This window comes from Halichoerus grypus, chromosome X (genome assembly GCF_964656455.1).
Source record: "Halichoerus grypus chromosome X, mHalGry1.hap1.1, whole genome shotgun sequence".
Lineage (NCBI taxonomy): Eukaryota > Metazoa > Chordata > Mammalia > Carnivora > Phocidae > Halichoerus > Halichoerus grypus.
In genome coordinates this window covers 125,231,177-125,242,858 of record NC_135727.1, presented here as the reverse complement: position 1 = coordinate 125,242,858, position 11,682 = coordinate 125,231,177, and the positions used below count along the sequence as shown (strand labels likewise).

The 11,682-nt window shown below is 45.8% G+C and overlaps 1 protein-coding gene and 1 long non-coding RNA gene across 3 annotated transcripts in view; one reads left to right on the top strand and one right to left on the bottom strand.

The window, feature by feature from the left end:
- Positions 1-2,729: 2,729 nt before the first annotated feature.
- On the bottom strand, positions 2,730-9,804 carry LOC118520710 (uncharacterized). The gene is made up of 4 exons (XR_013444639.1): positions 9,526-9,804; positions 8,946-9,051; positions 5,701-5,864; positions 2,730-3,998 (listed from the first exon to the last, which is right to left on the bottom strand). It is a non-coding gene; the product is annotated as an uncharacterized LOC118520710 (long non-coding RNA).
- Positions 9,805-9,881: 77 nt separating this feature from the next.
- The window catches only part of CLCN4 (chloride voltage-gated channel 4), a 63,535-nt gene continuing 61,734 nt past the window's right edge, over positions 9,882-11,682 (top strand). For both annotated transcript variants that reach the window (XM_036068845.2, XM_036068844.2), the window contains exons 1-2: positions 9,882-10,014; positions 11,188-11,460. Coding sequence is in view for 1 of the 2 variants with exons in the window: in XM_036068844.2 (XP_035924737.1) it covers positions 11,447-11,460 (14 nt within the window). In the remaining variant the exon portion in view is untranslated. The remainder of the gene's footprint in view (positions 10,015-11,187; positions 11,461-11,682) is intronic.

Sequence of the window (11,682 nt, the reverse complement as noted above, 5' to 3'; positions counted from 1 at the left end):
CTCTGAGGGCAGAGGCACTGGGTCAGTCCAAGCATTGCTTCCGGGGCGGCGGGCAGCCTGGGTGTTCAGTCGGTATGGACCGGGCGCATCAGTGAGTCAAGCCTCTGTTAGGTAGCTGTCGCTGCTGTAACAAATGTCCATAAACTTAGTGGCTAAAGCAACACAGATTTATTCTGTCACAGTTCTGGATGGAGGTCAGAAGTCTGAAGGCTGCGTTCCTTCTAGAGGCTCTAGGGGAGAATCTGTTTCCTTGCTTTTCCCAGCTTCTCGAGGCCACATGTGTTTGTTGGCTCCTGGCCCCTCCCTCCACCTTCCAGGCCAGCGGCTCCGCGTCTCTGACTTCTGCTTCTGTTGGCTTATCTCTTTCTCTGACTCCGTCCCTCCGGCCTCCCTCTTATAAGGACCCTTGTGATGACATTGGGCCCCTCCCCCCATCAGCCAGGATCATCTCCCACCTCAGCAGCCTTAACCTAATCACAGCTGCCAAGTCCCTTTTGCCATGTGAGGTGACATATGGAATCAGGGTGTGAACATCTTTGGGAGGGTCATTACTCACCTGACCACGGAAACGCTTTGTTCTAATGTGCGTGCTCTTGTCATGCATCGCAATTTTTGCTTTGAAGCAAGGGACCAGGCACTCTCCTCTCACTTTGGAACAAGATTTGCAGGCCCCTAGTGAAGTCCGAAGGCAGAGGCTGCACATCTTGTGGCATTTGGGAGCCTCTTGCCCGGGACCTGTGGCTGGAGGCACAGGGCCTTCTGGAATCCGTGATTTTCCATCCTTCCCACAAACAGACGCTCTGGCCAGATTGCTTTTCCTACCCTGCAATTACAGGCCGAACCCCCTGGGTAATAAACATAAATTGTCTTATTGCAATGGAATTAGTTTAAAAGAAATGCTTTACAGCACTAATAGAACTATCTGTGATGATGAAATTGTTCTATATCTGCACTAAAATGGTGTCGCCGTTAGCGCGTGGGGCTATCGGGCACTTGACATGCGGCTAAGGTGACTGAGGAACTGACTTCTAAATTTTTTTAAGGATTTATTTATTTATTTTTAAGATTTTATGCATTTATTTGACAGAGAGAGAGAGGGAGAGAGAGAGCGAGTGAGCACAAGCAGGGGGAGCAGCAGAGGCAGAGGGAGAAGCAGGCTTCCCGCTGAGCAGGGAGCCCGATGCGGGGCTCGATCCCAGGACCCCGGGATCATGACCTGAGCCGAAGGCAGACGCTTAACGACTGAGCCAGCCAGGCGCCCCTAAATTTTATGACTTTAATTTAAATGGAAACAACACCTTGTGGCTTAGTGGCTTCCATATTGAAGCACTACAATTTTATAAAATTCATATATCCAATCTAAAGCACTGGGACAAGTGACAGCTTTTCTCGAAGACCAGGTCCTGGTGGGAAAGCTGTCCCTTGCCCAGGCGCAGTGAAACAGCTTCCTTGTGTCGCCTGCGTAGGAAGGGTGCAGATTCTCTCACTCCGCAGGTGCACCCTCCGTAGCTGGAAGCCAGCCGTGGTGGGAGAACTTTGGCCACTGTAATCTGCAGACGCTGCAGATCGGGGCTCCCCCCCATCCGCACCCTTCCAGAGCTGCCTTCTTGAACCTTGGCCAGCACGCCGCTGTACGGGTGCCAACTTGAGGGGCCGGTCCTATTGAATTGTCTGAGCACGATCTGAGGTTCCTGGCACCCAAGGAGAAAAAAAGCGCACAGTGCTAGCTACACAGTCTTTACTGTCCGAGAGGAAAGCAGCCTCGTGAGTTCTCAGGGGAAGCAAGGATTCTCTGAGCCCTCAGTGCTACACGGGGTCTCCTCTCAGGCTTCCCACAGTGACAACTTCCCTGACAACAGCTCTGTTGCAAAAGCGCAGAGGGCTTTTAAAGCTGTGGTTTGTCACATCATTCAAGGTTACCCCTTTCGATGGATGTCGGGTAACATGGCCCACATTTGCAGCTTTCGGGTGCCCGCCGGGGTCTACGACCACAGCTCAGAATGCCCGGGAGGGGCTGGATTGCGTGTACTTGAGTCTACACCAGTCACTTTTCTCTCTCCTCTTTTTTTTTTTTTTTTAAGATTTTATTTATTTATTTGTGTGTGAGAGAGAGAGGCAGGCAGAGGGAGAAGCAGGCTCCCCACTGGGCGGGGAGCCCCATGCGGGGCTCGGTCCCAGGACCCCAGGATCACGACCTGAGCCGAAGGCAGAAGCTTCACCGACTGAGCCCCCCAGGCGCCCCTACAATGGTGAACTCTAAAAAGTGGCTGGGAAACGGAACCTTTTTGGCATCAAATCATGCTTGATAAGGAATTTCGAGCCAGGTTTCCCCAGCTCTGCACCTTCTCCGCGGGGCCGCCCTGCGCGCCCTGGGCGGTCGAGCCGCACCTCCAGCCTCTCGCCACTAGGTGGCAGTAGCGCTGCTGTCCCAGAGCGGGGGCGGCCAAAACGGGCCAGCGGCAGATCCGGAGGGAAAATGTCAAGGATTCAAAGGGATACCAAGTAGCAATCTGTGAAGAAGATAGAAGCTCAGGAGCAGAATAAGAAAGGAATTTCTATGGAAGAGAAATTGAGACTGACCAGCGGACGATTAAACATTACCACCAGTTTTGGGCTGGCATCTTCTTTCCTGAAGATTTTTATAAGCAGAATAATCTAGGATGACTAAGAATTGTTCCCTCGGGGTTTTGCAGTTAAGATGTGAGAATCTTCGAGTAATGAAATCTGCATTAAAAAGCAGCCAAAATTGTTTATTCCATGAGCATCGTGTCTACTATAGCGCTTTCGAGAAAACAAGCAATAACTGTTTCTTGTTACAAAAGTAATACACAGTAATCGTAGAAAAATTAGGACATGTAAGTAAGCTAAAAGGAAGAAAAATGTGAAACACCCCTAATCCCGCTAGCCAGTGAAATTCCAGTGTTGGTTGAGACTTTAGTGGATTTGCTACCTAATTGTTTCCTACGTTCATGTATAAAGGTATTCATGTAGATAAAAATATAGTACATTGTAGAGGCAGAAAACTTTTCCCTCTGGGTTCTTTGGCTGGTCTAATAATGAAATCGGCAGAAGACAGATTAACAGGAGAAAAACAAATCTAATTGTGTACGTATGGGAGCCCATAGAGATAGGAGACTCCAAGAAGTGAGCCAAGCTAGCAGCTTTTACACCTTTTAGACAGAGAAACCATGAATCTGTGAAGAGTTGACAGAAGTTGGGGCTCGGGGTAGCGAAGTAGCGAAGTAGCCGGTTTGCTTACACAGCCTTCTCGGCCTTGACGTCCCCATCGCTGGCAAGAAGGCCGTCTCCCTTCCTCCCGGGACAGGACGGGGACCTTCACGGGGGACACTTATGTCCTGCTTCCAGGGCACAAAGGAGGTCAGAGAGTCCTTGCGCCCGCTGCTTCTCATGTAACTAAGTTCCAAACCGTCAATAGGCCCAAGTGGCCCGTTTGGGGGCAGCCTGCCGTGCAGCCCAGCGTGAGCAAGGATGCAGGTCCCTGAGTCTGCTTGACACGAACCGCAAACCCGCGCGGAGCCGGTGTCCGTCCCGTGCCGGCACGGGGAGCACGCTGGCTCTCGTCTCTCCCCCAAGAAGCCCGGGGGCACCGTCCTGCTCATCTCCCGTGTGCACCGACCCGTCCTTAACCCTGCGGGAGGGACGAACTGGCCCCCCCCTTGCATCTGCATCACCCCTTCTGGCCTCGGAGTGCCCCTGCCCCACGCCGAGATGCGCCCCGGCTCCTTCCAGCGTCTCACGCACGCTGGGCTAACTGGGCCCCCTTTCTAGGCAGTGAGCTTGACAGATACGGTGTGCGCAGTGTCACAGGGACCTTAAAATACAGGAGAGGTGGGAGAGAGAATATTCCGGCAGATGAAACGTCCTTAGCTGTTAGAATCGTAGAGGGCTGGCCATGGAAGGTATCCCAGAGATTCCCGGGGCTGAAAGTCTCATCTCACAAACTAGGAGACTGGATGCAGGGAGAGGCCGAGAAGCTTCTAAAAGACAAAATGACCTCAAAAAACAGTTCTGAAAGGATCCTTACATGTAGCATGCAAATACAAATCTTTCGTAAAAACTTTGGTCATCTGACCATGTAACCTCAACTTAGTGCATGTGCCAGAAACACAGTTTGGATCTATTTTTTTTGAGTTTTGTATCTGAGACACGGCTAAACTTTTTAAAACAAAAGCTGGAAGAGCTCTGTGTGTCAGATTATCTGTACGTCTGTGTATGTACATTATAGACGTGTGATATTTTTCTACCTCTGGATGGTATTGCCAAAACTAATTTGTAAAGAACTCTATTTTCATTGGCTTAAAGAAATTTGTTTATATAAATCAAGTATACTCTCAGAAATGTAGAAAGTAACCCAAATATTTTTTCAAGTTCACACGATCTGCGATAATCTTTGATAAATAAAAATTAATTCAAATTCGTTGGTTTAATAGAAGCAAGCACGTCTCCAAAATTTGTCAACAAAAAAATAACTAAGAAAACAGTTAACTATTTGATGTCTAATCCAAGCATCATTGTTAAAAAGAAGTAATTTAGGGGGGGCCTGGCTGGCTCAGGGGGTAGAGGGTGCAACTCTACCTCGGGGTTATGAGTTTGAGCCCCATATTGGGTGTAGAGATCACTTAAAAATAAAATCTTGGGGCACCTGGGCGGCTCAGTTGGTTAAGCGTCTGTCTTTGGCTCAGGTCATGATCCCAGGGTCCTGGGATCGAGTCCTACATCGGGCTCTCTGCTCTGCGGGGAGTCTGCTTCTCCCTCTCCTTCAGCTCCTGCTCTCTGTCTCCATCTCTGTCTGTCTCTCTCTCAGATAAACAAATAAAATTAAAAAATAAATAAATAAAAATAAAATCTTAAAAAAAGAAACAATTTAAACAAGTGTAAATAAGGGCAAAGTTTATGCTACGTTAAATGAAATGATGGCTATTCAGTGAACATCTAACTCATTTCCAAATAAGATGAACATTAAATGTGAAACATAAGTTTATCTACTTTTGTTTTTTTAATTTTTACAGAGAGAAACTAATATGTGGGTCTATTGATAACCATGTTTTATGCCACATGGAAAAAAATTATTATAAGAAAGAATATACTTCCAATAATTTTGAAATGTATTTATCAGTTTGCTAATCTACCACAGGATGCTGATATATGATAGACAGGTCACGGTGGCCTGCTTCCCAGTTTTCCCTGGAAAGCAAAAATTACAAATAGTTTAAAAAGTTGGGAGAAGGGCTGCCGCAGCAAAAATGAACCGACAAGAGAGTAAGTCAGAGCACTTGGAACAAGAAGCGTAAGCTAACTGCGCACAAGCCCTGCTCGGTTCCGGGGAGCGGGGAGCGCAGGCGCCCCAGGGCAGGGTGAGAGGCAATGGGGCTCCCAGGCGAGCTTCTTCCTGCTGCGGGAGGATTTACTGGAACTTCCTGTTTCTCAGACTGGGCTCCCAGACCCTTGGGGAGTGAGCATTAGCATTTATTTAAATCGAAAATACACGTATGATCTACATCTATCTAGATAAGTGGATACTACGTCTCTTCAATTTCATCTATCATTTATAGATGGATTTATTATCTGCATATAGATAAAAGGATAATTTCATCAAGTGCAAAAGAGAGTGCATGCGTGGCATATACTCAAAATAGGAAATACGTGTCAGTTGGTGAAACTTTTATTTCAGTTACTTACATGGTTTTATCGGTGTAAGTAGGTGCTGGGCCGTAATATACACTCTCTTTCTTGCTGTGGAATGATCCAACGTGTTTGAAAGCCACCGCTCTTCTACCACAGGAAATAGAGCAATGGAAGGGCCTGTGTGGCCAGCTGAAAAGGCCAGTGCAAGAAACACCACCCTTGGGAAAAAAAGAAAAAAAGAAAAAGAAAAGGAGAAAAAGAACAAAAGGGGGGGGAAAGAAGAAAAAAATTATTTAAAAGCACTTCCCCCGTTTCCTGTAACTGCTTGCAAGGCTGGGAATTCTGATGGCGGCTTCCCAGCAATTTACAGCTGTGCCATCAGTTTGGACCTTGCTGTTCCATCTTTCGAATTTTTATTCTGTCTGCTCAGCTTAGAGCAAGCGCCTTCAGCAATAATGTGGGGATCCTGTTGCCCTGCCTGTCGTATCATCGGCAGTCTCACAGAGCAATGTCAGCATGAGCCTGGAGACACGAGTGAATCTCATGCTGTAATTTACAAAAAGCATACAGTTTAAGTGTATTACACAGAAGGGATGTATATTCACTGACCGTGGTGCAGAGGCGACTGTGCCGTCCTCCCTGAGTACATCTGTGATTACTCCTTAGCGCCAGCCTTGGGCCATTTCCTTCCTAGATAAGCTTTGGAAGTTTTTGAAATCGAGAAAATAACATTTGAACTAATAAAGTGGAAGTTGTCAGAAAAAAAGAGGGTTTTGTTTGCTTGCTTTTAGTTTTTTCTGTTTGTTTGTTTTGGTTTTGGTTTTACAAAACTACTAGAGATAATAAGGATGAAAGAAAGGGACTGCATATGAAAAGGAGGAGGCGTGTTTTGGGTAAAAGATGGTATGAGGGGTGGAGATGCATTTTTGGTAAGGGGGGAAAAAAGAAAGTAATTTCATCCTAAAGGAAAATCATTGTTCCAGAATAAGAAAGAAAAAAGGACAAAACCCAAATGGATACAGAAAGTTGTAGAAGGCTTGCGGAAAAGGGATCTTGAGAAAAGAATCTTATGTGTGGCTAAGCAGACTGAGATTAAAATGGATTTATTTAAATTAAAAAGAAAAAAGGAAGAATTTTAATATCAAAAGCGCAGTGGTGCACAATTAGAATTTGGTTTTCTCTCTGTTAAAAGGAAAAAGTGTTCTTAAATTATTGGTCTGCTCTTAATAAGAAATTGCAAACAAAGGTTTTTCTTTACCTTTCATGTAATCTGCCTAGAAAACAAAGATTCTGTGTTTTGTCTTCATCAGGTTACTTAAGCAAATTGTCTTCTTTATGTAAAAAGCTAAGTTTTTTTTCCAACTAACTTTTTAATGGTATGTTAAATTTCATGGGAAGCATTTTCAAATAAGAAGCCATGCTAAACTTTCTTTAGGAAATATTTATATGGAAGTTATTAATATAAACGTTCCAGAAAGTATATGAAGTTCATGGGGATCTGATGTACTGACACAGTGTTATCAGTCATAATTCCAGCTATTGTCTTAAAATATGGTATATCAGAGAAATAACCAAATTTTCTTGTCAGTTGCATTATAATGACTTCTCATCTGCTCTTTAACCATTGCCAATTTTTAAGCCTTTTACCATTTACAGATAGTTACTGTTTTATTCTGATGCTTTTGCAAAAATGTTCCTGCAAAAATGCTTTATCTTTGAGGAGATTCACGAAAAAGACCCCCCCCACACAAAGTACTCTGTAGAATACAGGTTTCTGATGACTTTAAGATCATAACACGGAACTGGGTAAGTATTTCTAAAACTTTCATGGAAAAGTGATGAATTCATCCAACTAACAAAAGATCGAGATCAACAAGAATTAATTACAGGAGACCAAATGGATTAATGAAGATGATTAGAATTTTTATGACTTCATTTAAAATATTGCTGGTTCTTTAATGTTTTGTTTGCAGATTTAAAAGGATCTGAAAGAACATGATCAATCACTATTCCTGCTGCACTTATATAACTAATCAGGCCAAGCTTATTAAAAGTCAACTTAATTTGCAAAACAAATTAGTCTTGCCATGGTTGTCTTTGATGGAAATGGAAATGATTATGGAGAGAAATTTATGTTTCAGTGATACACCCCTGTGGATATTAGATTCTAGTGCTGTTGATCATCTCTGAGGTTTATTTTCTACTTGTAAACTGGACTGGATCCCAAGTTCTAGCTTCCTCCAATATTTGGCTAAAACTCTCCCGACTAGCATTTCCAATTTTCTCCCACTGTTTTCACTTGTAATCACTATGAAATTAAACCTGCCTTCCCCCACCCCCCACCCCGAAGCCATGCAAGCTGAAACTGGACAACTTGATATAAACTTCAAAGAAATCCCAGCAGCCCATGTGCAGACAATCTTTGTACCTGCTGCTGTGCGGCCACTCGGAAAGATCACCGGGGACATTCACACTGCAAACAGGAAAATCTGATTGCTTGACTGCCCTGCTTGCACTCTATCTAAAGATACTTAGAATCCGACTTTTAGAAATCTTCTCAACTGACTGCTCTCCAAACTCAGAAAACGGAATTTCTAATTTGCTTGAACCATTAATCTTTGTTTTTCTTTTGTTTCCATAGAAATGCCTCTCATTAAATTACCTGATTGCTCACATCACATAGATGCCGAAGCCCATGCGTAACACCACTTCCTGAAATACAACATTCTCAAGTTCATCCTGCCTCGGGTCATCGTGAGGATACGTGTTTGCTAATACATCATGTTATGCCTATGTAAATAACTTAAAATTTTTTTTTGGTAGATTGACTTAGTAAAGTAAAATCTGAATCTGATTACAACCCATTGGATTTATTTGGTTGGTTAAACCTTGGCTCCTGGGTATCTCTGCTCTGGGGAAGTTTTCAATGCTTGGCTATTGTTTTCCCTACAATCATCATATTGACCTTTCTAGCGCATTGTATACTCTCGAAGCTTTTAAATGCCTGTTGGCAGCCAATCACATGCAAAATACATAAATACAAATAATGTCCATCAAGAGCAGGCAACTGGATGAAATCAACAATAACCACATGAATGATGAAGATGGTGACTACACGGCCCTCTGGCCTGATGACTCAACTAATGGAAACGGTAAATGTGTGATCTTCCAGCCTGACTAGTCACCAACCGTGGTAGTGGAGAGTAACGCCCATAATGGCTGGTCATACTCTGAGGCTGCTGAGCTCTGACCCAAAGGGGGGGGAAATTGTTAAAATTTAGAAACAAAGGGAGACCAACCTTGAAGTGTCCCCGAGCAGACAGAAGCAGTTTGGTCACGCTGGCCAAGCTTAATGTGGCTTATCCTGCAAGGCTACCTGGACCTGGTCGTTTCTTGCTTGTGTCTCTGGAAATGATAAGCAAAACTTGAACTGCTTCCCGAAGTTGATATGACTGGTAACCACTGAAAATTCTAATATTGTAACTAATCACTGTGAAGAATAAACAGTCACAGCTTTGTCACTGGATAAGCTGCTGTAAACCACGCACCCCTGAGCCTCATTCCATGTTTTGGTTTGAATGCTCCCCGGTCTGCAAACTTTCTGGGGCCCGCACAGTAATTTTTTACTGACTGCTACTTCGGTGATTCCTTTGGTTTTCTTTTGGCTATTTTGAACCTTTGACAGAAGTTATGTCATTCTGTTCAAAATGACATGGCCGTTTTAGGCCTTTCCTGAACCGCCTGTTTGCTGTAATGTTCTTTACACTTGAGCAATGCCCTCCGAAAGAGAAGGCGAAACCAACCTCTTGGCAAAACAAAAAAAAAAAACCAAAAAAAAACCAAAAAAAAACCGCCCCCCAACGAGGAAGGTGCCTTTACTCGAATCATTTCTGCCCAGCCGGAACACCACCGAGAAGTCCCTCCAGCCCGCAGGAGGCCATCTTACAGACCCCCGCCCTCCCCACCGCCCGGGGGGTCCGGCCTCTCTGTCGCAGCAGCCGGTGCAGCCGGGCCTCTCGGGGCAGGGCTTGGGTGTCGCGGCCGCTGGGTTCCCCTCTGGCCGGGAAGGCACCGAGCGTAGGAGGCGAACGAGATCGGCGTGGCGGGCCTCCGGAGCCCGGAGCGACCCAGCTGGCTGGGCCGGACTGAGTGGCTGGGCCCAGCACGTGACCGCCCAGCCCGGCTCCGCGGGGGGTGGGGGTGGGGCCGCCCTGGGCGCCGGAGCATGAAATCGACATCTGCCTGGGGCAGGAAAGTGAGCCTGTCAGACTCCGTCTCCGTGAGACCCTCCACCCACGGGAGCGGGGGATTGCGCTAGCGTTTTATTTATTTATTTATTTTTGTATCTCCGGAACCAGAAAGCAAAAGGTAAGTTACTTATCACCTAGAAAAACAAGCTTCAGAGGAGTGACTAGAAAACCACAGGACCGGCCCCATTGTTGGGTTTTAAAATCCGGTGCAGAAAATAATAGGTCGTTGTGAGGGGCGAGGGCCCATATATATGTCCCAAATTAAGAGGCTGACCTTCTGAACGGAGATTTGGTTAGTCTGGAGGGAATGGTGGCAAAAGGGCCCGGGTTAAATATAGAAGGACACCAAAGCGGCTGGAGTAAATAGCAAGTAGGTAACTCTTGCCTGCTTGTAAAACCATCTATTTCACATCTCTTTCGGGGGTAGGAGGTGAGGCAATGTTAAAATTGTGACTTAAACTTTATGGAAAGTAAACTAGTATCTGAAACGGGAATACAAGTAAGACCAGTTTCTGCCTTTGTCCTTCCGCATTTCAAAACCGTTTATATGGTTTGGCAGAAGAAAACTTAATGGGTTCACTGCTTAAGTTTGAAATACGCCATTTCAGGTTTACATGATCACTGTTGGAATTTTCTAAGGCTTTCTAGGCAAGGCTGTTTCAGTTGTGAATGAGAAATGTTGACATCGTGCATATTTTCTGTAATAGTAACAGGACTCACTTCTGCAGAATGTGATAAAAATTAAAAAGCGTGAAATAATGAGTTATTGTGAATTAACTCTTTCATGTCTGAGAGATCAGATTCCTTGCCAGAAGGTTTAAGAAAACACACAAGTACAACCATGCTCATGCAATAGTGCTTTAAGTCAGCAAATATTCCAGTAAGTAGTATGAATATGTGGTATCCCTTTTTTTTCCCTGTGGCAAATGCAAGTTAATATTAGAATGTAGCTATTGAGAGTAAATAAAAGCATTAGTCATTAGTGCAGTTAGCATAATATTCCATAATGAATATGCTTCAAATTAAAGTATTTGATATATTTGATAAATGATTTGAAACACTGACCCTCTGTGCTAAGTATTTCCATGCACTTTATATTTTAACTGTCATTTTGATGTACACAAAATATATTTCTCCGTTGCCTTTGATAAAGACTTTTAAAAAATAAAACACTAAATTGTTCCCTTTCATTACTAATCCCTTTATTGCTAACTCTTTTGAAATCCTATTACATGCTTGGAGCCTGTAATCATTTGGATTTCTCCTTCTGTGTGCTGCTCGTTTCCCACAGTCGGTGAAAGGCCGGGAAAGCTGCGCACGTTCAGGCAGGCGGCCCAGAAGCGAGGCCGGAGCGGGGCTTCCCGGCCACTTGCTCCTCACCGCCGGGGACTTCCAGGGTCTTCCTCGCCCCCCGCCCCCTCCCCGCCTCGCCCCGAGGGCGTCACGTGGCGGCGTGGGGCCCGCCTCCGGTGACGTCACCGCGCTCGCAGCCGTCGCGCCGAAGAAAGGATGCTCTAGGATGCTGTGCAGGTGGGCGGCGGGGATGCGCCATGCGGCACTGCAGGTAAGGGACGCGCGGCGCCCACTCTGCCGGCGCAGCCCGGGTCTGCAGGCCCGCGGCCCGTCGACGCCCCAGAAAGCGAAAGTGGGGGTCTTTGGCCGCTGCGGCTGCTGCGTGCACCAGGCGGGGCTGCCGGGGTGCGGGGGTGTTGCAGGCCCACGCGTGACTTGGAGCTTGGCATGCCCCCCGGGAGAGCGCGCAGGGGCCAGACGGGAAGACCGGGGC